A 25,415-nucleotide genomic window follows, 5' to 3' on the forward strand; every position below is an offset into this window, starting at 1 on the left:
CCACAGCTGTCTTGATCTTGGACAGCCATGTTAAAGCACATTCTGCCTCAGAAAGGAACAAGCCACCAGAAACCACTCCTGAGCGTTCCCATCAAGCTCTCTCCTAGTACACTTCATTGGATAAAGCAGTGAAACAAAAGAGCCAAGGGCCAGTAAAGATAAAATTAATTTATTTGCCCTCACAGCTTCATGGACTGTACTGGGGTCCTACAGTCCCATAACCCTGGCCTGCCACAGTGGACTGAGGAGTCCAGGTTTCTGGAGTGCCTGCTCCTTTGTCCAGAGCTGCCTTGAGCTGGGTCCCTCCTGGCCCCATCATGTTCCCACATGCAGAGGGTGCACAGGTTTCCCTGCAACCAACCCAGGCCTGCCTGTGGCAGCAAGGACTGTGGCCTCCTGGGTGACTGCAGCACTGATCCCTATGGGCTGGAGTGGACAGGAAGTCAGGCAGGAGGGTGTGGTTCAGTGCAGAGAGCTGCTGTTCTGTTCGTCAAAAGCCATTTTCCCCAGAAGCTGGCTGTCCAACTCTACCCCACTCACAGGCAGCTGGAAGAAGTTCATTTCAGCTGCTAAGGCTGCCATGGCAGAAGGGTCCTGACCAAACTGAGCTCGCAACATCATGTCCATTTTCTCTAGTCTCCTCTTGAGCCTCTTAGCTTCTCGCTCCCGGATGAGTCGGGCTTGCCGCTTCTCTGGAGTTTCATTGGCCCGCTTCAGCCTCATGGCCTCACGGTCTCGCTGTAGCCTGCGAGCTCGCTGCTCATCTGTCTCCTGCATGCGCTGCAGGCGCTTGGCTTCACGGTCCCTCATGCGCCTGACCTCCCGCTCCTCTGGGGTCTCACTGTCTCGCCGACTCTTCTTGGCTGTGCGTTCTCGTTCAAGCCGTTGTAGTCGTACTTCCAAAGGTTCATTCTGTCGACGGAGGGCCCACTTGCGCACACTGGGAGTCTGTGTTTCCAGTAGCTTGCGGTAGGCAGCACAGTTGTTGCACACAAGCAGAATTCCAGCAGGGTATACTGGAGGACTACAGGTAATGTCCTTCCCTTCAGCACTGGAGGGGCCCTCACTGTGGACTTGGGGTAGGGATTCCATATTAAGTACTTCAGGAAGTTTCTCACTGGGAAGCCAATATTTTTGATGATTAGTATCTCTGTGTAGTAAGCCTCAGGTACCCAGGTAACTGACTTGCCCCATAACCACTAGAAAACTGTTCAAAGTCCACCATTAGGACAGTGGAATGCTTGAAAGACCCCCTTCTCTTCTTTGGACTAGGGTATCTACTAAATTTTAAAGCCCACCTTGAATTAGCAACTGAACCACCTGCCATAGAAACCTACCCAAGGCAAAGCCAGAAAGGCAGTATCTTGTAGGTGCTAAGCAGGGCTGGGCCTGTTGTGTGAATGAGGGGTCTGGAGGTGGAGATTTCCTTCACACAGGTACAATCCACAGCTTTACCTCCTACCTGGCCTTGCCCACAAGGAAACGTAGCTTGTGCATTGTACAACCAAAGCAATGGGATGAGGACAGTGTTTGTCTTCCTGGAAGACAGCAGAGTGTATCCTTACATAGGATCCTCTCAGCATATTGCAGCTTCTGTCTGCTTGCTTTATCATGAATGCTCTTGTGTCTCTGAATCACTTTCTAGTTGGAAATACTCTGACAGGGAAAGAAAAGCAATTCGTTTCCCTTGAGGGACTATCTAGTGCCTACTGTCAAGCTTATCTCCTAATCGCATCACTTCTATTTTCAGATTGGTCTATCAACTCTTTGGCATTACTTATCTCTAGCCTTTCTTTTGACCTGGGAAATCAGCATCTTATATCAAGTAATTTGCTTAGCACAAGATCAGGTGTTCTACTAACCTGTTAAAAGTGGCATGGCTAGTAAAACGGGCTCCACACACAGCACAGTTAGACCGTTGGTCTTCCGAATGGATTAGGAGGTGGCGACCCAATGACCCTGGGGAGCTAAGGGCCCGTCCACAGACAGGGCACATGTAACTCTTGGCACTCACCACTGCTGCAGTATGCTGTAAAACAAAGTCTTAATATGTTAATTTTGTGTTACCTCCAGTACAATCTGCACCCCTTCCTTTTTTCCCCTTAGAATGAAGAACTTGAAACTATCTGTTTAGTCATTCAGGCCACTGCTCATATTTTATTATTGCAAATTCTAACCATATTCAGGGATACATAAAATGGCTTGAAGAATAATGGAGCTCCAGAGCTCTCCAGAGGCTCTTGATAGTTTGGGCTTCCCTGGCTCATATTATGTAGTTACAAGTGTACTTTAAGGTGCAATGAAGGAGTTGGATAGTAGTAGTGGTATGAGCAGGTATTTATGGCGGCCTGCCTTTCCTCAATCCTCTAAAGAAACTTTTTTTTTCTTTTGGTTTTTCAAAAATAGGGTTTCTTTGTGTAGTCCCTAGCTTTCCAGGAACTCACTCTGTAGACCAAGCTGTCCTCAAACTCACAGAGATCCACCTGCCTCTGCCTCCTAAGTGTTTGGATTTAAGGTGTGTCCATAACTATCATAAGGCTGAAGAAATATTTCTAACGAACCATCTTTATAGGTACAATCTATAAAGCTGTCCTTTGTAGTAATGTCTTACAGACCACTAGTAAGTAGGTATGCTCTCAATTGGATTAGGGTAGAAAAGTCTGTTTTTCCTTGTTTGTACTTTCCTTTCATTGGCACCCAAAATATATCATTGTGCATTTTATTTATTTTGTGTGCCTGTAGTGTACCTGCGTATACCACAGTACGTGTGTGTGGTGAAGGTCAGAGGATAACAAGTGGCAATCAGTTCTTCCATTGTGTGGGTCCTGGAGACTATACTCAGGTCATCAGGCTTTGTGGCAGGTGCCTTTACCACCAGAGCCATCTTGTTGACTACCCCTACCCTCTTTAAAAGACATCATTTTTAATAGAAGTTAGTTTCTCTTTCACTACTGATTGTATTAAATAATTTAGGAAAACAAGACCATGGTACTTAATTTCCAAAGAGTATGTGTCTGGGAACTCAGAACCTATTTAGTAAATACATCACCGTTATTTTCTAAGATGTTCTGAAGGGTGGAATGAGTCCAAGCAGAACCAACAGCCTGAGCTTCTTTTGCCAAAGGCAAAGGCCACTGCAGCACCTGAGATCTAAACTGCTTGCATTCAGTCTCAGAACTCCCCTGCCCATTCCATACCTGATACACGTGTGCAATCAGTTGCTCTCGACTCCCACAGTCTATCTGGCAGAGGGGACACTGGCAGAGTTCAAGCAAGGGGTCAGAATTTAGGTTTTCTGTGACCTGCAAATCCATCAAACAGGCAAGTCATTTAAACGCCTCACTAGTCTCTTCCTTGCCCCACCTCTTTCAATGGTCCTACACAGGTGTTAGTTTTAGGTTCCCATATGGACTGAGGATCAAGTACTGTTTGAAAGGAATTAAATTTTCTAGAATCTTCAAGGCTTTCTACCCTGAAGACACTGGACCGTGCAGGGAAAGGGTTAGCTTCCCTTTTGCATATTCCTTGCACAAATACTCAGGAAACAATTTAGTTGGAAGCAGGTTCCACAGCACAGTCTGACTGACTTAAACATGAAAGCTCACTTCAGAGTGCCTCCTAGAGCAGTGCTCACTTGGAAAGCAGTGAGAGCTTTTAGGGTGGAAGGTGTGGATGGAAGAGGGAACTGTTGTGACGAGGACTGCGGGCCACTTGCCTCATGCTCTACTACTTCATTCCCACCACCAACAGGCTGCTCTGCATTTTCTAATTCTTTCTCCACTTTGACTACCCCACCATCTTCCTCTGATGTGTGGGAAGATACTTCATCTTGTGTGGTCTCCTCTTCGTCACCTTCACTGTCACCTGGAACACACAAACTGGTCACTTGTTCTGAGTTTTACAGAAATATATCCTGAGCTGTTGTTCACTCCAGGATTTGCAGCTACAATGAAAAAAACATCTTCAGACTTGAGGTTGTACAGTTTGCATCAGCGCTCAGTGGGCACAAACCGTGTGACTAGAGATCAGCTATTACTGCAGTTTATTATGCCACACACACTAAAGTGGAAGTGTGAGGCAAACTGCACTAGAAATGGTAACTTGCCATTAAGTAATTGTTGTTTATGAAATAGGACTATGTAGTCCAGGCTGGCTTCAGTCTCACTGTATATTCAAGGATGATCTTGAAGTTCTGATCCTCTTGCCTCTTATCTCTCAAGTGCTGTGATTATAGGCATGAACCACCATGCCTAGCAAAGTATCTTACACTTGACACCATACTTCCCTAAGCACATCACACCAAACTCATTCCCGCAACACACAATCTGACAGAGCAACATCTCTTCCTAATTTTATTACTTTCTTACTTACTTGTCTCTACCGTCACCTGCACACTCTCTATGCTGTCGCAGACAATTCTACCCGAGACCACTATCTCTTCTTCCACAACAAACAATACACACTTCCAGAAATAACAAAATTTTATTTCCTCTTATCAATAAGAATGTAAGAATAAATTTGTTTAAACTTATGCAATTTATAGGAAAATAGCTATACACTTCAGTGGAAAAAATGGGATTAGCATAGTAACTGACCTTGGGCAGTTTATAAGGGCGGAAAATGTTCAAGTTTATTGTTTTTGTTCTTTTTATTTTGAGATGATTTTACTGTGCAACAAAGGCTGCCTTGAAGTGCACGATCCTCTTGCCCCAGCTTCCCAAGTGCCTACTCTGCCCTGCCTCCACAAGACAGGGTTTTTCTGTATAGTCCAGGCTGTCCTGAAACTCTATTCAGAAATCTGCCTGTTTCTTCCTGTATGCTAGGATCCAAGGCATGTACCACCTGCTGATCTGTCCACTCTGTTCTCATCTACTAGTAATGCACATCTTAAACTAAATAAAGCCACTTTTCAGTCGGTTCTTTGGCGTATCTAAAGGATAACTAGATGTGAAAGAAGTGGGGGGAGTGTTATTCTTCACTTTAGACATGAGTAACTGTTTTGTTTTAATCTGGGAGGGAAGGATGTGGTTGTGGGGTAATCTACCTGTGGCTAATGAAGCTGCAAGGTATGTGTGAGCTGATTTTGTCTGTCATCTGTAAAATAGAGGGGAAAAAAAAGATTGAGAGGGAACAAAAACCCACAATCACAAATGAGGTTCAGTGTGGGTACTTTTAAAGATCACAGAGGAAGCCACACCTAGGGAAGCTGTCAGTTGGCTGGGGATAGCCCTCTCATTCCTGCTTGGATTCTGGACTTCCTATGAATAGAGTACGCTCTGCACTTACAGTCAGGCCCACATTTCCCCGCTAACAGTGCTACTCAGCTCCCTGCGGTTTTGCATAATTTCTAAATCGACAATACAAGATTTTTCTTTTTTTTGAGACAGGGTTTTTCTGTCCCTTTGGGGCCTATCCTGAAACTAGCTCTTATAGACCAGGCTGGCCTAGAACTCAAGAGATCCGATGCTGGGATTAAAGGCGCGCACCACCACCACCCGGCTGATAATTCAGTTCTAGACAGAACTGGGTTAAATTTCCTTTACTGGCATATTCCTACCACATCACCTGCTGGTAACTAAGTATATGTGTCTATATTAGATGTGCTTGTCATAAGTATGGTATGTTTTCCTCAAAGCTTTATTTCACTTGAGTCCATCTCAGCTATGAAGCACTGGCACAGAGTAAATCATACCATATTTTCTCACCAGCATCCAGTGTGGAGCACTTGTAGGCTTAGTCTAAAGCACTGCACTGCTGATAAATACACTTTTGTACCTTGTCTATTATCGGAATATCTATGTCAGGACCTTTTTTTTTTAAGTATGCTGTCTAGAATGGTATAATTTTTGTTTTTGTCTCTAGAGACAGGGTTTCTCTGTAGCTTTGGAGCCTGTCCTGGAACTTGCTCTGTAGACCAGGCCTGCCTCTGCCTTCCGAGTGCTGGGACTATAGCCTATGGCATGCCTGCAGATGTCTATGCTTACCTGTTCAAGAAACTGCTGTGTCCCATAGGGTTTCTAGAAATTCTAGAGTTCATTTCTTTTCTTTCTTTTTTGTTTTTAAATTTGTTTGTTTGTTTGTTTGTTTGAGACAGGGTTTCTTTGTGCAGCCCTGACTGTCCTGGAACATGCTCCATAGACCAGGCTGGCCTCCAACTCAGAGATTCACCTGCCTCTGCCCCCAGAGTTAATCTGGAATTAAAAGCATGTGCCATCACCACCTGGCTGTAGAGTTCATTTCTTTGTACCTACCTGATTAGCTGTTATTTGTGTGTGGGGGTTGTGTCTATGTGGTTACTGTTGTTTCATTATTAGTTTGGTTAAAACTGTAGAACTCTCTATACAGAGTTCAGAACAAACACACACTCTCTGTTTCTCTCTCTCTCTCTCTCTTGCTCCATCTCTTTCTTTTCCCCAAGTTTACAACTAGTTTAAAAAAATAATCAGGGTTTCACCCTAAACTGATATTAATAACTAACCAGTATCAGGTGCATAACATCAGGAGAGTATAGACATCTTTCTGGGAAATAACACTGTTCAAGTGGTCATGGGACAGATAACGCATGAGCCTTAACTTGTAAGACTACATTTTTCTTCCTTCCTTCCTTCCTTCCTTTCTTTCTTTCCTTCCTTCCTTCCTTTCTTTTTTTTTTTTTTTTTTTTTTTCCAAAACAGGGTTTCTCTGTAGCTTTGGGGCCTTGTCCTGGAACTCGCTCTATAGACCAGGTGGGCCTCAAACTCAGAGAGATCTGCCTGCCTCTGCCTCCCAAGTGCTGGGATTAAAGGTTCTCACCATCACTATCCAGCAATACTAAATGTTTTTTTACCTAATAACACAGAGATCTAGTAAAGGGTTTGGTGTGGGAATACCTGGACTTCAGCATTTTTATATGCTACATCATCTCATCACTAAGCAAATCTGCACAACATTAAAACTAGGACCTCAAGCAAAACTTCAATGACACTCTTATAATTTATTAATAATTAGACCTAATGCAAAGGGATTTTCCTTTATTTGACCTGGCCCATGAACTGCCTGAACACTAACCATTTCTATATTAGAATATTCTATTTCACAACCACCACACACCTATCTATATATGGCACTGTGCCAATTACTAGAGTACATGAGTTATAAAAAACAACATGCTAACCTGCCCCATGTCTCTCTCTGAATGAACATATTCTGACACCGGGGATCCACACATCTTCTTAGAGCTTCCTCCCAACCCCCACGCACAATCCCCAGAGCACACACTCTTAGTTCTTCTCCCATTGCCCTGAGTCATTACCAGAAGGTGCAGAACTCACTGCTACTGGAGTCCTGATCTCTTAGTTGTTGGATAGCTTGTCGCTGACTGCCAAGGTCTCCAGGAAAATCAGTTTTCATCATCGCTTGTCGGGCTTGTTCTTCTAGCCCAGCAAATACTTGATCCCCTGGTGGTCACAAGGAATAACAGTCAGGCCACCAGCGGGGCAGTACATGCCTAGACAAACTAGTTGGAAGGTCAGACCATTCAAAGTAGGAGACAGGCAGGTACCCTGTGGTGGGTTCATTCATCTCCAAGTCATGCTGCTATCTCCAACAGTGTGGCTGCTCTTCCTGGGCAGTAAGCTATCTTAAATCATCCTATTCTTGACCCTTGAAAAGGTGATTAATCTGATTAATCACGACTTTCCAAACTTAATTGAAGAATCTCAATTCCTTGAAACCTTCCATCAGAATTGGAGACACAGGTAAGAGATAAAGTGATGGGATGGAGGCAGGACAACAAACTGGGCAAAAACCTCTGTACCTTATAAACTACCATCATCATGGCCCTAATTCATTCTATCTCACACTACACACAAATGCTTCAGGTAATCCTGAATAAACCTCCATCCCATCTTTCTTCATTCCAAGATGTTTTGGGCATTCCTCTTGCCTTTCTCTAATGTCTATCAAAATTAGCCATAATAAACATGACTGGCTGAGTAACCAATGGGATGGGGAGCAAAAGGAGAGCAGGTAACACTCTAACTCACTAAAACTAATCCTTGACTGAAACACACCAACTAACTTACAACAAATACTATGTATCCAAGTCTCCTTGAGTCAATGTGGCCTTTGTTTTTGCATAAAGTATCCAGAAACTCTGGACCATCCCTGATTTTGCATTTACTTTTCATGAGCTCTGCCTGGGATCCGTGTTATTGGAGACTTAACATTCAAGTGCTTTTTAATTTCCAGGAGACTAGGCATAGAGAGAAAGAAAAAGAGAGTTAGGTTTCTCTTATCTCAGTGAAAATGGAAACTACAGGCCCAATTCCCAGTCAGCAAAGGGAATAATCAAAAACTCTGGTGGGATGTTTGAGTATCCCACAGGACCTTTCTTACTGAGAAGGGAAAGGATAATAAACAGGCTAAGTTTTGGGAGACAGTACAATGATGTATGGGTTGTTCCTTGGTCAGTGTAAAAATTGAAGAGGGGGTCAGCTCCATGATTTAGTTGGTCACTCATTCAGCAAAAATCCATAAACACTACTGTATGTTAAGCACTATAAACACTAATTATAGTTACTATGTGACACTTGCTATTCTAGGCTTTATAAGTACTATATAATCCTCACCTTAATTTTCTCTTTTTTAAATGTAATTTTTTATTATTTGTGTTGGAGGGGAGGTATAGATGTACCATGATGAATATACAGAGGACAGAAGACAAATTCATGGGTTCTGGGGAGTGAACTCAAGTGATGCTTGCACAAGCACTTTTACCCACGGAGCATCTTGCTGGTCCTCTCACCTTGGTTCTTTGTATGGTAGGTATTCCTACTTCCCTACCTATTATTATATATCTTAATAAAATATATTACCTATATGTTATTAAGAGGATGAGCAAGGGTGATGAAGGGATGGCTCAGTAGTAAAGGGTGTGTATTGCTCTTACAGAGTTTGGTTCCCAGTCCCCATACCAGAGGCTCTCAGCTGCCTATAACTCCTGCTCCAGGGAATACAACACCTCTGACCTCCACAAGTACCTGCACTTATATGTACATAAACACACAAACACATAATTAAACATAAATCTTTTTTTAAAAAACAGAAGAAAACTAAAGTCTATGGTAAATCCAAGTATTGAGGTCTGTACAACTGTATGTCCTTCCTGGGCCCTCATTTTTCATCTTTAGTGTCCATTTTTCCTGTGATGGTGGCTAAGCCTAGGGCTTTCTATATGCTAAAAACATACTTTAGCTACAGTGAAATCCAGACTTCCCATGTGCTGCCAATGGAGGTATAAATTCAATGTCATAGGGGTTTCACAGTAGGTCTGCTAACAACAAATACTTGTCTCTGTGTGACAAGACTGGCTCCAATCAAAGTATTGGTGTTATCTTCATTATCAGGCAACAACAATTTAAATATCAAAATGCTTTCAAGGCCACGGTATGACAAAAGGAAATATCCAGTTCTGATACTGTTGTCATGAGTCATCATGCCTGGGTTAGAGAAGCTGACATTATGGCAATTATGACTCATCCTGTGGGTAAGGATGGAGGTGGGGAGTGTGTATTCCTAGGTACACAGATCTCAAGAAAAGGAAAAATGAGCGGCTTTAAGACTACGTTCACATGTTTTTGTCTTTCGTTTTTGTGACAGGTTCTATGTAGCTCTGGCTGGCCTGGAATTCATCATGTATCCCAGAATTCACAAGTAGGTATATGCGTCTGCCTCACGAGTGTAGGAATTAAAGGTGTGCACCACCACGCCCAGTCAGTCTTCACAATTTCTAAGATAACACATGGCTATAAATTACCGCTAAAGAAGGCAAAAAATAAACTGTACAGAGTGCTTTTCCTTCCTTCTCTGCAAAAGTAAAGTATTTCATTTCTCCATATTGATTCCATTGAAACAAAACAAAAACAACTGTGGCCAGCAGTTACTGAATTCCTCTAGGTTGCTTCATGGTTTTGGACCTAATCTGGCACTAAGGAATAAATTATATACTGGCACATACTGTAAATGTCAGTCACTATCAGTAATTCTCATCAATAACACTTTAGGTTTGTAAGAAAACTTAGTTATATTTATAACATGCTAGAAATGAACAATAACAAATTTCTGTCACATAGTACCAGTAGAAAGACATCTAGCCGGATGGCGCAATGTAAAAGGAGGCTGGAGAGATGGCTCAGTGGTCAAGAGCACTGGCTGCTCTTCCAGAGGACCCAGGTCAATTCCCAGCACCCACATGATAGCTCACAACCACCTGGAACTCTGGTTCCAAGAGATCTAATGCCCACTTCTGGCATGGGTACTAAGCATGCAAGGCAAAACACCCATATACATAAATTAAGTTTTAAAAGATATCTAAAAGTAGATGAATCTTTCAAAGTGAGTAGTAATTCAGTTTAATCTTTATCAACATGAACTCAGAATTTAGTTTTGTCTATTAAGTTTAAATATTCAGACCTTTACAGAATGGAATCTCTTCAATATGACTTCCTTAGGGTTCTTGCTGGCAGTCTCAGCTAGGGAACTTGGGATACGCTATTTTTTTTTTTTTTCAGTACTATAGAAACACAACCTACTCTTTTACTCCATTCCTGACTATGGAAAAACCTAAAATAAATATTATTCTTTAAGGCTGTTCCTATTTTAAATAGCACCATAAAACAGTACGTAAGTATTTTTAAATCTTAAAGGAGATCTTATCAAACTTCCTAAGAAGAGTCAGTAATTTTTCCAGAAGTCACCTTTACCTAATCTCCAAATCCAACTATCCAGAGATATCCCTTGGTGAGAAGACAGTGAAAGCTGCTAAGAAAATGTGTTACACTGGGGCTACTGAGATGGCTCAGTGGGTAAAGGCACTTCCCACCATGCTGGAGTCCAATTCCTGGAACCTACATGATTGAGGGAGAGAATCCATAGTTAGCTGTCCTCTGATCTTATTTATTTTTTATTATTATTATTATTATTATTTTTAGGGGGTTTTCTGTAGCTTTGGAGCCTGTCCTAGAACTAGCTCTTGTAGACCAGGCTGGCCTTGAACTCACAGAGATCCACCTGCCTCTGCCTCCTGAGTGCTGGGATTAAAGGCCTGCGCCACCACCATTCAACTTGAATTGCTTATTTTTATAATGTAGAATTATTACTTCTAATCTTGAGACTTATAGAATAGGTTCAAACTCTCTAGTTTCCAGATATTAATGCAGGGTCACCTTCTTATTAAATGTGGATATTTAGCTGCCTATTAATAGCCAGGTTCCACAGTAAAATCCAGGTACTCCTCTCTCTGTTTTCTCTTTTTAAATTTGGTATGAAATGTAAAGAGTTTTTATTTCACTTTTGCCTTGGGATTCAGACTGCTGAAGAACAAGGCTGTGAAAGCTAGTTTGGAAAAAGAAGAAAAAGATCAAGGTAAAGTCTTGGACAAAGATTTGCTTTTTTTCCCCTCTGGTCCTTAGTACAATTTAGTAAATGCAATTCTGGGCTGCCTGAAATTACAGAGTTGAACGTTCGTTCTCTTAAGTGAGCAGATGTCTGTTCAGAAAAAGCAGCAGTACTGGGAGAGGGGTGCTTTGGACTCCTTTCCAGCTGGCAATGTGTAACCCAGGTGCTGTCTATGCTGGGAACAGCAATTACATCTCAGGAATGCTAGCAGCATGAACTGAGACAAAGCTCCCTGGCTTCTCAGAAAAGACAAGACTTTGACGCTTTTTCAGTGCTGAAAAGCTTTCAGCTGCAGCTTCCAGTCTCTCAGTACCTTGCCACCTGAAAACAGTGTCTTAAGGAAAGGTTTTTCTTGGTGGTTTCCTTGATTCCCGCACATGAAATCTGAGTATACAAAGGGCTGTATTTCCAAATTCTCCAAACAGTTGAGAAACTTATACTCAGAAAGGGGAGAAATGGAAAAGTGGGTGAGGCAGAAGGTCTGAAACACACGGTTTCAATCCAGCAGCAGTTTCTCTACAATGAATAATTCTGGATTTTTAATCCTAAAATTTTGCACTGAGTCTGCTAAGCAGATGGTAATGGGCTGTCCGGATGATTTGAATATGAAAACAAAGTGTGTGCTGAAGTGTCCTGCCACTAGCTTCTGAAGTACATCCAAGAAACAGTACCTGACTGCTACCTGCAAGTTTCTCCTCCCCCTGCCCCGCCCCAAAGACAGGATTTCTCTGTATAACCGCTGTAGCTGTCCTGGACCTTGCTCTGTAGACCGAGCTGGCCTCCAATTTACAGAGATCTGTCTACCCTTGCCTCCCAAGTGCTGGGATTAAAGTGTGCCCCACCACGGCTGCCTCTCTTGCTTTTTCTTTTCTCTTCTCTTCCTTCTTTCTTTCCTTCCTTCCTTTTTCTTTCCCCCTCCTCTCCCTCTCTCCTTCCTTCCTTTCTTCCTTCTTTTTTTAGAAGACAGTGTTTCAGAGGCTGGAGAAATGGCTCAGTGGTTAAGAGTACTGGCTACTCTTCCAGAGACACCCACATGACAGCTCACAAGTGTTTGTAACTCCAGTTCCAGGGGATCTGATGCCCTCTTCTGGCCTCTGTGGACATCAGACATACATGTGGTACATAGACATAGACAAAACACCCATACACATAAATAAAAATTTAAAAGTAAAATGAAAAACAGGGTCTCAAGCATTCCAGACCAGCCTCAAACTTTCTTGAAGCCAACAATGACTCTCAAGTCTAAATCCTACTACCTTGGGGCTGGAGAGATGGCTCAGCGGTTAAGAGCATTGCCTGCTCTTCCAAAGGTCCTGAGTTCAATTCCCAGCAACCACATGGTGGCTCACAACCATCTGAAATGAGGTCTGGTGCCCTCTTCTGGCCTTCAGGCATACACACAGAAAGAATATTGTATACATAATAAATAAATAAATAAATAAATAAATAAATATTTAAAAAAAAAAATAAATCCTACTACCTTCACCTTTCCCAGTATTAAGATTACAGACATGGCCACTGCGCTGTACCTCATATCCAGGGTTTTATGCACGGTAGGCAAGCACTCTATCAACTGAGCTACAACCCCAGTTGTACAGTGGGATTTAAATATTTTTTCTTTTTTTTTTTGGTATTGGGGATAGAACCTAGAGCATTCATAAGCAAGCACTTTACCCTCAAGCTGTATGCCAGCATCTAGAAGTCTTAATATATCCATTGAGTCATGCTTTTAGCTTCAGGCCACACAGTCATTCCAGAAGGCTGAAATAATGAAGCTCAGTTCTCTGCTATAATGCAAACCTAGACTTTGAATCCATCATACTTACTATAAATACACAAACAGCATTAAGTTTAAGATGTCTGATTCATTCCATGTCAGGTGAGAAGAGATTCAAGTGGTCAAAAACTAGAATTACCTCCTTTTGCCTGCCATTGTCATGAGCAACGAGAAGGTATTGTTTTGAAAAGGACAGGGTCAGCTTCAGTCCCCAGATCATAAATAAATAAAAGGTGTTCAGAAACCAGCAAATCTTAGTGTTCTGTTTCCTTTGGTCAAACTGAACTCATCACTTGAAAAGACTGTCTCTGCCCAAAACTATCACTGAAAACAGTGCCTCTCCAGGGCTCACTGTTTAGGTACATCTGAGTATTTGTGTACATAGTCCCACAGTAAAGGGCCTCTTAAAGGACCACTACTCAGAGTCTGAGAAGCCCCATCCACTCTACACAGTATAACATTTGCAACTATGGATGAACAGGTATTTTCCCATCCTCCATGATCTGTTTGTCCATGTGGTTTCCAACTCCAGTACCCGCCCCAGTTTGTTCTGGCTCTGGCTGTCTTATGGTGTCAGATGCAACTGATAAATATAAGCTATGCAGACATAGGCACAGGCCCTAAGCCTTTGTCACTCCACAAGCAGTCAGTCATGTCTGGGGAACCCTGGGGTGGATGGCTCACACAGGCGATACCCTTTGCTCTCTACATTCGGGCATGCTACATCTGTTTCAGCATCGACATCTCAGTCTTCCAGAGTTGCTCACCTTTATATTAAGCAGCCTTGCAAATCTACCTATCCTGAATAAAACTGGAAGCTCTCACCTGGTTCTAGCTTATTCAACATTTCCAGGACTTAAACAATGATTGTACATGAAGGTTTGCTACCCAATGTCATTAATGTAAGATGTCAAAGCTATCATAACTTCTTTGGTCACACTGTTTTCAATGAAATTTAAGTCACCTTAATTTCTTACATAATCAATCCTTTCCAATGTTTTTGTTTACTTCTTGCTTTAAAAGGAAAGTCTTACAGGGTGGGACTGTAGCTGGGTGGTAGGAATACCTGCTGACTATGTGTAAGGCCCTTCACAGAAAGGTCATGTATACTGCCGGATTTTCTTCATCTGTTCTGTACTGTACTTTATTCAATTAGTCCTCCATAACAGACACTTGTATATTTTATGAAGGGTCAGTTAAGAATGCTTCTCTACCCAGATTATAAGAAAATAGCTAATTATCCCAAATCTAATAGTAACTAATTATTTTGTTTGGGGTGTATGTGTGTGTGAATGTGCATATGCATGTATGTAAGCACATGTATGTAGAGGTCAGAGGTCAATGTCTCCTCTATTCAATCTATCTTATATTTCTGGACAGGGTATTTCATTGAACCTAAAGCTTGTTGTGCCAGCTAGACTGTCATCAAGTCCTAAATCCTCCTGTATCTACCTTGTCCCCCAGCATTGGGGTTACAAATTCATACCACTACACCTAGTTTTTTTTAAAATGTAGAATGTGTGTGTGTGTCTGCAAGCATATACTTGAGCGTGTATGCAGACTAAAGAACAACTTGAGGAGTTCTCTCCTTCCACCATGCTGGTCCCAGGGATCATCAGCCTTCAAAGCAGGAGCCTTTTACCCATTGACCCATGTCACTGGCCCTTAAATTTTGGTTTTTTATTACTTTTATATTTACATGGATTCTGGGGATCTTAACTCAGGTCCTCATGCTTATGCAAAAAGCACTTTGCCCACTGAGCCATCTCCTGGCCCTGGTTTTTTGTTAACTGTTTCTCACTATGAAGCAGGGAAATCCCTGACACATACATGCCTGGCCTTAGCAGCTTTCCTTAGCTGAGGAGGGAGAGTTTACAACCCCTCTGTTATATCCTTGACTCTAAAGCCAGAACCAAGTGGCCAAAGCTGCCAAGTTCTGCTGCTTGATGGGGTTGAAACTCGGTCCCCTGTCCAATTACATTTGCATCAGCTTTCTATTGTTGATGGTTTTCTTCATTGCTGAAGATTTTCTTTAGTCTTTTTCATAAGGTGGAAATTTAGCTGGATGAGGTCTTACCGAGGTCACATAAACTTTAGGAGAAATAAAACTTCTGCTTACAACAAGTCTCTGTGTTCCCTCAAAGATCACATGTACTTCCTTTCTTTTTGTCCAAATCCACCTTTCATCCTCTAAGGCCATGTTTAAGTTCATGCTCTAGGCCTCTTCCATCAAGCATTCCATTGCTACTGCAGTCAGCAAAATTATTATTTTATTTTATTTTAGTTGGTTTTTTAAGACAGGGTTCCTCTGTTTAACAGCCCTGGCTGCCCTGGAACTCCCTCTCTAGACCAGGCTGATCTCAAACTCAGAGATCTGCCTACCTCTGCTTCCCAAATGCTGAGATTAAAGGCCTGTGCCACCACTGCCCGGTTTGTCTTAACTACTTTTAACTTCTGTGGTATACATAGTCTATAGTACCCCTCTGAGACATACAGCGTATACTCGCTTGTATTTGTATGTTTCTTCTGTGTTTATGTGTAGCTTCATTACAGTTTAATTATGTTATATTGTTTTATAGCCCTGAAACCTAGCATAATATTTTCACAAAGTTTCCTGCAAATGTTAATATAGTATTAAGAACGAATAATGCATCTACCCCTTAGACAACTTAGACATGACTAGAGTAACGTCACGTTTCAAATCCATGTATGTAAGCCTTTAACCCTTTCTTTTCCTCCACAAATGAGTGCGAGCCTCACCCTAAATTTAGGTTTCTCTTTCATTCTGACCCTTATCTTCCCAGGTTCCAGAGGACAAAGCCCAGTACTCACAGTGAACTTTATTTGGATTTGTCTGTTTCCTACGGGACATGTTTCCCTGATATAAAAGCTCTGGTCTTTCCCAGTTTCACCACTGGATATGTCACTACCTCCTTGTGAGGTGCTAACCTGCAAAAATAAAAATAAATAAAAAACAATATTGTTAGCCTGTTATTCTCCCCAGAAATTACAAAATTAGAAATTTTCAAGACCTTAAAAAATACCTAGAGCATATAAAACTCACCAGATATAAATAACTGAGCTAATAAAATGAAAAAAAAAATAAGCTGGGTGGTGGCAGCACACACCTTTAATCCCAGCACTTGGGAAGCAGAGACAGGTGGATCTCTGTGAGTTTGAGATCAGCCTAGTCTACAGAGTGAGTTACAGGACAGGCTCCAAAGCTACAGAGAAACCCTATCTCAAAAATAAAAAATAAATAATAAATAAATAAATAAAATAAATAAGGAAATACATTTCTAAGTATCAAGGTCCCAAGAAGCCTAAGGGGTGACTATTTTAGAGGACTTAAAAGAGATTTCTCTAAAACTATCTTTGGAACTTAGACTACTGAGTGGTCACAGTCAAGACTGCAGGACAGAAAAGGATGCAATTCAGGCAATCGAGGTTAGAAGTACTGTGGGTTAGAGGGATCACTCCCACAGATGTGAGGAAAGCAAAAGCATAACAAAGACCTGTAGCAGCTGCCCTGTCACGTGCAACCAGAAGTCAAGGCCTGAAACTGTACCTCTAGATGGTTTTCTAAGAAACAGTGTTTAGAAGTAGCAAAGGTATCACTTATCTGCAATACAAGCACACTACCAGACACCTAGCATGATGGCACCAGAGCAAGTCAAACTCCCACCACTCAAGACAGGCTCTCACCAGAAGAGAGATGATATCCACACTGTGGAGTACTAGTTCAGTCTCCCAGTGTGGACCAACTGGCCCTGCTCGTATGTTCTGGAGAGGTGGTCAAAGATCCTAACTTTATAGCCTCTTCTCAAGTCTGCTGTGTAACAAGGACACCAGGAAGCAGTAAGAGAAACACTGCTGAGAAGAGCAGCAGAGAAGGCACCTGCCCCTGACAAAGGAGCAGTCTGAAGTTCCCCTAAAGACTGGTTCAGCTGTAAGCACGGGAAGAGGCTCTGATGTGGATTAGTGCAGAAGCTGTAGCCTTGTCTTTGAAAGACAGAGAGGGTTGTGGATGTCATACAGGTAGAGCACTTGTCTAGCATGTGTCAGGCCCTGGGTTCCATTCCCAGCACCATAAAACAAGACAGACAAACGGACACCAGAGTGAACAAATGTAAACTGAAAAGAGTCTTTTCTACCAAAGTTAGGGGTGTGCATTTAGTCTTTCCCCAACTCCTTTCAGTCCCTGCCCTCTTAAATTGTACTCACATATAGAAATTATGTAGTTTATTACTTTAAGAGAAACTACTAGTTTACTTTGCACTCTAGTTAATGAAGACTCACCTGCTGATGCCAACTAACTCTTCTATGGAACTAGAGAGGCCCTCAAACCTGTAATCAGATCCTGCCTCCCCTTACCAAAAGAAGAAAGAAACCGCAAATGGCAAAGACAGGCCTCCACAGGAAGTGGCAAAGGAAGCAGCTTTCAGGCAGTCTTCTATCATATCTGCATACCAAACACAGTTCTTTTCAGACCTTCAATTAAAAAAAGGAAAATAACTCCTAATATGTACAATAGAAAAACCAATTTTAGACAGCAGCATACAGATATCTAATACAAAAGATATATATTATCTGTGTTTTTTTTTCCTTTTTTTTCCCTTGGAGATATAAGTCTCACGCATCCTTAACTGGTCTTAAACTGGGTTGGGTGAGTAGCCAAGAATGACCTTGAACTTCTGAAATTCCTGTCTCAAGAAGACAGGCAGCCTTCTTTCCCAGTTTGAAGTGGTGCTGGGGACTGGAGCTGAATATGACTTTTGCATACTGGGCAAGCACTCTACCAACTAAGCTATACACCAGTTGTAGGGGGTGGTCACTCTTCTCCGGCTTCTTCTCTCCCCTGCCTCTACTCTTTTTGGAGACTTGGCCTTGACTTCAAACCCCTGGACTCAAGGGACCCTGCAGCCTCAGCCTTCTGACTAGTGGATTAGAGGTGCGCATCACTACACGTGGTTTATTCTTTTTAGACATTTTAACACAAGCTGTGAATGAATTATCACACTTCAGATCTTTTTCTCCATGTCCATGGAATCCCAAAGTGGAGAGCTGAATGAAATGCAGACTGTCTATCTTCCTACACTTTCTATTGTATAATGAAAAACAAATGAAATCTCATCTACATTTACCCCCATAAAGATCAGGAACTGAAGCTCTGAGAGAGAGGTAATGAAATCTATTTGAAAGAATGCCAAGTAGCTTGAGCCAAGTAACTACTTAGATCATCTTAGCAAGACAACAGCTCAATACTAAAGCTCCACGGCAAAGAGATGAAATCTGCAGCCAGGAAGGCAGCTGCATCGCATCCACTACGTCTTTAGGTCCTCCTAGCGGCCCACTGGGGAACTGACCAGATGGCACCTCATGGGACTTCACACCTGAAGAATCAAAGAAAAAATAAACACACACCTTCCCTTCCCACAAAAGAAAGCCAAGCCACAATAATTAAAACAGCCACCAGAAAAAAAAAGTCCGGGGGGAACCCTTAAAAATAAGTAAGAAACTGACAAATGGCCCTGGAACATCACAATAGCTGAGGTTAGTTTTATAGGTGGCAACCCTATTAAAACACAACAAAACAAAAAAACCCATAGGTACATTGTCTAAAGGTCACTTGGTCCCTTTTAACTTTCGCTGCCCAAATGTGAAATTTAAGCTGGGAAGGTAACTGGAGAGCTAGCTGCCTGAACATATTCAGCTGAAAGGAAACTGGAACGGGAAGAACGGTAAACTAAGGATTAGACCTACAAGGGCTGCTACTTTTAACGGGAGCAGTTCTGTCATCTATAGAGCCAGTCAAGACCTTGGGAGGGCGCATCACCCACTTTCATCCCTGTCTCTGCTCTATCACAGGTGTTAGGGTGTGTGTGTGTGTATATATATATATGGCCAGTCTTTGTGTGTGTGTGTGTGTGTGTGTGTGTAAGGCCAGCCTTAAGAGGGTGCATTCCCACCTCCAGCTCTGGTGCGGTCCCACGGAGCAAAGTAAACTCGCCTGAATCCTACTGATGTGAATCTGCCAAAAAGGAGAGAAGAAGGGTGGTCATATAGCTGTTTCACTGTCCCTCTGTGTGCCATCAGCTGAGATGGTCCCTCTGCTTTCTCGAATCGGAGCACAGGTAAATCCCAGGTATTAAATTGCAACCAAAGGTCTTCCGAGGCGGTCTCAGACCAACCCTCAGACCACTTAGCCTGGTCCGAAATCTAAATTTAGTAGTAGCTCCCCGCCCGTCCGCGCCAGGCCGGCCTGTGCCCCCCGCCCCGTCCGCTCTCCCACGCCCATCCTCCCCTCCCCCAGCTCCACCCCAGCCTGTCAGACGCCAGCCCGCGAGGCCCTCACCCAGCCGCCACCAACACCGAGCCCACCCCTCCCCAGGCACGGGCAGACAAAAGGCGGACGGCGGCGCGGGGCGGCAGAAGCTACACTGGCTGCTGGTTCCCTGCGCTGGGGCGCTTTACCCTCTGCCTCGGCGCTCCGCGTCCCTGGGCCCCGCCTCCGGACAGACAGACCGCGGGACAATGGGCCCCAGCCGCAGCTCGGGCTGGCGGGGCCGGGGCTCTCCGGGACCGGACCCCAGCGGGCAGAGGGTGGCGGCGGGCTGAGCCCGCAGCGGGGAGGCGAGGGGCGTCGCGGTGGACGGACAAAGCCAACGGCAGACAGACGGACAGAGGGGGAAAAAGATGGCGACGCGGGCAGCGGGAGCGCGCTGCTCGCGCTCTCGCAGCGAGTGGGGCGCGTGCCGGAACCTCACCTCTCTCCTCCCGCCGCCGCCCCGACCCCTCCCGGCTCCCGAGGCGCGCGCCTGGCGTTATGGGCGGGGCCTCAGGGAAAGGGTCCGGGAAGGCGGGACTTAGGGAGCATCCAATCGCTGGCGTTCCGGAGGGGCCCCGCCCTCGCCCTGGTACTGGAGACCCTGGCTGAGCACCTCCGGGAGCTTTCGGTAATGCTCTCAACCCCTCCGCGCCCCCTTGGGCGGGTAAACTCCACTCGGCTGTCGACTCCCCTGGTTTCCTGCACCAACATCGAGTTCAGCCACAAAACCCACATCCCCCGACCACAGCTCCACCGCAGGCTTCCCCCTCTCCGTAGCCGAACCTGAGCCACACCGCCCCATAGTCACAAGCCCTCTTCACTCCCACTTGCTCTGGGACTTCTTCAACCCCCAAGGTATTTAAAGTGACGAAAGAGGGGGCCACAGATTCTGTGGGAGGGACTACCTTCAGTTGTCAGAACCTTAAGCTCAGCTCGAAAAGTAGATTTATTTGGGGTGTTTACTTTTCCAACATGATGGTTCTATGCACAGGTCCTGGGTACTTGTGATCCTTGACATCAAAACGGTATTCGGAAAGTGTGCTTGGACTCTCTTCTTTCTGACGCGACTCCTGTGATTGCCTGCCTCACTCCTCCGTTGCCCTCCCTCCATCCCTCTCATTCTCGGGTGAAAAACCAGAGCCTACCACTGAAGTCTCTCCTACTTGGAGAAGTAGAGAGTGCCACAGAAAGAGAAGCCCTGAGTTTAGAAGGCCCAACTTTCAGTACCAGCTCTGTCACTGATTAGTCTGTTAACTGAGCAAGTCTCTGTTGTGAGCCTCTGCTTCCAACCGTAATAGATAATGGAATTCTGGGCCTCTCTTCCCAAGTGGTGCTGGTTACATAAAACGATCTCTGAAAGCCCTGTGGGAGTTTTCTTCTGATTTCCGGCTTCACAAGGGCAGAACTAGTGAGGGTTCTGAATCTTGCTGATAAAATGACAAGTCGAAGTATTTGCATAAAGCATTCTTGCAGATTCTTCTTCCCTGTAATCTCCAACGAGATGGCATTGCCTGTTGCACGAATTCTAGTTGGTCTTAATCAAAACCAAGTTCACGTTGAAAGATCAGAGAAACAAAGCAGCCAGCCCCGGGTCTTACCTCTACCTTAGATTGAAAATTGGCCATGAATCCTCAAACTGAAGACTGAGCCTGAGACCTGTCTTTTCCCGTTTTATATTCCTTTCTAGTGCTGGGATTAAAGGCCTGCCTGGCCTCTATGGCAGACTAATGTGGCTGCTGGGATTAAAGGCACGTTGTGCCACCACTGCCTGGCCTGTATGGCTGACTAGTGTGGCTGCTTTGCCCTCTGATCTTCAGGAAAGCTTTATTAAAACACAAATAATGTATCACTATAATTGCCCACATCTTATGTAGAATGTGCTAGAATAGTTGAATTGAAGAATCTTTGTCCTGGACAATGTTGTAGGTAAACAGCTACATTCATTCATTATTTATTTATTGTGACTAGGATGTCTAAATAGGAATTACTGTTCATTATCAGTCAAGAAAACATTTCAAATCCAAGAATTTGATATGTACACATAACCAGGAAATGAAATAGTCTCACCAAAGCAGTAAGCTTTAGTAAGAATACAAGCTGAAATGACATTCACTTTAAAACTCAGTAATTCCTGATGGCCTATACTTCGAGATGCAGCAAGGCCTTCTTATATCACTGAAATTGACCCGGCCGCCGGAGGGTGGTTCGCAGGCCTTTAATCCCAGCACTAGGGAGGTAGAGGCAGGCAGATCTCTGTAAGTTCGAGGCCAGCCTGGTCTACAAACCTAGTTCCAGGACAGATGGGGATGTTTATACCGAGATATCCTTTCTTGAATGCCCTCCCAAGAAAGAAATTGACCTGACTGACAATTTCAACAAGAAAATTACTAACTGGTAAAGCCTCCAATGAAATGTCTTGAATTTGTTTTAATTTATTGTGTACAGGCCCCAAAGTTACACAGAGAAACCCTGTCTTGAAAAAAACTAAAAGGCCAAGCGGTGGTGGTGCATGCCTTTAATTCCAGCACTCGGGAGGCAGAGGCAGGTGAATCTCTATGAGTTTGAGGCCAGCCTGGTCTATGAGAGCTAGTTCCAGGACAGGCTCCAAGACAACACAGAGAAACGTATCTCAATTATAGTAAGAGTTGAAAAATCTTCCTAATACATTTTTTTTCCTTTTGCTGTTGTTTGATTTCTGTATTGGGTACCAAACCTATGGCTTGCCCAGGCTAAGCACATCCTCAACCACTGGGCTACCTCACCAGTACCGAAATCCATTTTATATTTATTGAACTTCTACAATTATCTCATTAAAGCTTTACATGACAGTAGCAATGATAGGAAACATTTCAGAACCCCAATTAAATTTTTTTTGCATGGATATGTGTGTGTACTGGTGTGTGTGTGTGTGTGTGTGTGTGAGAGAGAGAGAGAGAGAGAGAGAGAGAGAGAGAGAGAGAGAACATTATTTGTGTAGAGGTGTTTGTGTGCAGGTACACCTGTTTATGTGTGTGCATTTAAATGTAGAGGCCAGAGTTTGATGTCACATGCTTCTCTTCACCTTATACAGTCAGGGTCTCTCACTTGAACCCAGAGCTTGGCAGCTTGCTCTGGGGATCCCTGGTCCTGAGCAGTGGGATTACAGGTGGGCTACCACGTGCTCCCAATACTTACATGGGGGCTAGAGATTCAAACTTCAGTCCTCACGCTGTCCGGCAAGCTCCTCATCTACTGGACCATCTCCCCAGACTGTTTGTTTGTTTGTTTTTGAGACAGGGTCTGACTAAGTAGCTTGTAGCTCTGACTGTGCTGATGGAATTCACTGTGTAAATCAGACTGGTCTTGAACTCACAGAGAGATATTCCCCCTCCCCTGCCTCTGCCTCCGGAGTGCTGGGATTAAAGGCTGTGCCACTATGCCTGATTTGCTCAGACATTTAAAAAAGTAAAGTATAATTCATGAGAGCTGGCAAAATGGCTGAGTGGGTAAAAACACTTCCAGACCACAGTCCACCATTCAGGGAAGGCAAGACAGGAACTTGAAGGCTGGCTTCCTTACTGTTCCCACACTATTTCCCAGACCAAGGAATTCACTTCATGGCCCAAGAAGTTCAGCAGGAGATGCTGCTTGCTGGTTGGTAGGCAGGTTTATGCTCAGCTAGCTTTCCAATGCAGTTCAGGAGCTTCTGCCTAGGGAGTGGTGCCACCACCTATTAACAATCAAGACAATCCCCACAGACTTGCCCACAGCTCAATGTCTTCTAAACAATTTGTTAATTGAGATTCTCTTTGCAGATAATTCTAGGTTATGTCAACTTAACAGCTAAAGCTAACCACAGCAAGCAACTTAATACATTCTGCCTCAGATTCCTGGGGCTGGGATTACAAGTGTGCTGCTGTGTCTCACTTGTCTTTTGTTTCTATGTGCATGGGTGTTTGCTTGTGTGTATATATGTGCACCATGTACATGCCTGCTGTCCAGGGCATCGGATCTCCTGGAACTGGAGTAACAGATGGTTGTGTGCCCACCATGTGGGTGCAGAGCCTCTAGAAGAGCAGCCAGTTATAGCAGTATATTATTTGTGTTTTAATAAATAAAGCTTGCCTGAAGATCAGAGTGCAAAGCAGCCGCACTAGTCAGCCATACAGGCTAGGCCTGTGGTGGTACACACCTTTAATTCCAGCCCTTGGGATCCCACGCCTTTAATCCCAGCACTAGGGAGGCGGAGACAGGAGTGATATGGCTGGGTGGAGAGAGGAATATAAAGGGAAGAGACAGGAACTCAATGGAGTCTGGAGTCTGAGGTTTAGGGGAGACAGAGGCAATCTGAAGACAGGATCTCTCGTTTCAGTCTGAAGATTTCATAGAGGTAAGAGCTCTCTAATGGTTGGCTGCTTAGCTTCTCTGATCCTACAGCTCGAACCCCAATATCTGTCTCTGGGTTTTTACTAGCTGTGCTACAGCCAGTGTTATTAATGCAGAGTCACCTCTCCCGCTCCCCACCTCTTCTTTTAAAGCTGGGTTATAATAGTTTTTTAAAATGTAATCTGGACACTAGACCCTTATCAAACAAGTGGTTTCCAAACATTTTCCCCTCCTGTTGTGTGTGCTGTTTTTCTACTTTATAAGTACTGTTGTTCAAAGTGGAAAGCTTCTCTTATTTACACAAAGCCCATTTCTTTGCTTTGGTTGCTGTGATTTGGATGTCCTGTCTGAGAAGCTGTCACCATGTGATGGAAATTCACACCTGTAATGCCTTTGGATAAATTTTATAACTTTAGCTCTTATATTGCTATTTGGTCCATTCTGAATTAGTGTTTGTATAGCATGAAATAGGAAGCTCCAGTTTCATTATTTTGCATGTGATTATCTAATTTGTTTTACAGCACAAGTTAGGTATGCTGCTGCAGGCCTGTAACTTCAGCACTCAGAAGCTGAGGCAGATGGATCTCTTTAAGGCTAGCCTGGACTACAAAGTCAGTCTCTGTGTTTAAAAATCCAAAACAATTTTGCTAGGACATTGATTGATTGATTGATTGATTGATTGATTGAAATGGGGTCTGTGTAACCTTGACTGACCTGGAACTTTATATGTAGACCAAACTACTGCCTCCCAAATTCTGGTACTAAAGGCATGTGCTGCCATGCTCAGCTGGGATAACTTTTGGAGAAGACTTCTTCCTCCATTGAGTTCTCTTGATATCCTTGTTTAACAACAACTGGCCATAAAGCACATAGGTTTATTTTTGGACTTTCAGTTCTTTTCTATTAATGAGTATGTCTATGGCAGCCTCATATAGTCAGTCACAACAAGAATCTCACATTAAAATATCTAATGTGGGGGCTGGAGAGAGCTCAGGGGTTAAAAGCACTGGCTGCTCTACAGAGATCCTGAGTTCAATTCCCAGAAACAACATGGTGGTTCACAAACATCTGTATGAGATCTGGTGCCCTCTTCAGGTGTGCAGGCACACATGCAGACAGAACACTGTATACACAATAAATCAATACATCTTTAAAAGGTCACTGCCTCATGGTCGCCGGTACCACCCTTTCCCAGCCTCTTAACAGTGTAAACCGCTATTCATAGCTGGAAGGGTTCCAAAAACAGGTCTGATGGTTCCATTTATTTATTTAACAGCTGGCCTGTCAGTGAGAAAACTAATTTTATTGAGTTCACACTGTGTTAGATTTTAGCTAAAACCACTAATAGGGATACACACACACACACACAAGACATGGCTAACCAATGAAATCTTATTTGTCAATTTCTGTCCTATAAAAAAACTCAGGTTCTCTCTCTTTCTCTCTCTTTCTCTCTCTCTCTCTCTCTCTCTCTCTCTCTCTCTCTCTCTCTCTCTCTTCTTTTTTTTT

At 43.6% G+C, this 25,415-nt stretch overlaps 1 protein-coding gene and 1 long non-coding RNA gene across 10 annotated transcripts; both read right to left on the reverse strand.

Moving 5' to 3' along the window:
* Positions 1 to 153: 153 nt before the first annotated feature.
* Znf821 (zinc finger protein 821) lies at positions 154 to 20,008 on the reverse strand. Of its 9 annotated transcripts, none has more exons than XM_050143504.1 (9): positions 19,688 to 19,955; positions 19,183 to 19,244; positions 17,588 to 17,675; positions 16,046 to 16,162; positions 7,311 to 7,436; positions 3,716 to 3,864; positions 3,198 to 3,302; positions 1,863 to 2,029; positions 154 to 1,117 (listed from the first exon to the last, which is right to left on the reverse strand). In XM_050143504.1, exons 4-9 carry the CDS (start codon positions 16,083 to 16,085, stop codon positions 463 to 465), a joined length of 1,242 nt encoding a protein of 413 aa, XP_049999461.1. In that variant the 5' UTR covers positions 16,086 to 16,162; positions 17,588 to 17,675; positions 19,183 to 19,244; positions 19,688 to 19,955; the 3' UTR covers positions 154 to 462. The 9 variants fall into 9 exon arrangements, with proteins under 9 accessions (XP_049999461.1, XP_049999459.1, XP_049999460.1 ...); XM_050143502.1 differs by having other exon boundaries at positions 17,588 to 17,704; XM_050143503.1 differs by lacking the exon at positions 17,588 to 17,675.
* On the reverse strand, positions 10,493 to 16,036 carry LOC126502497 (uncharacterized). Its single transcript, XR_007591966.1, has 2 exons — positions 12,917 to 16,036; positions 10,493 to 12,692 (listed from the first exon to the last, which is right to left on the reverse strand). It is a non-coding gene; the product is annotated as an uncharacterized lncRNA (long non-coding RNA).
* Positions 20,009 to 25,415: the final 5,407 nt, after the last annotated feature.

Source organism: Alexandromys fortis, unplaced genomic scaffold (assembly GCF_014885135.2).
Source record: "Alexandromys fortis isolate MF-2015 unplaced genomic scaffold, M_Fortis_MF-2015_v1.1 scaffold_1, whole genome shotgun sequence".
Lineage (NCBI taxonomy): Eukaryota > Metazoa > Chordata > Mammalia > Rodentia > Cricetidae > Alexandromys > Alexandromys fortis.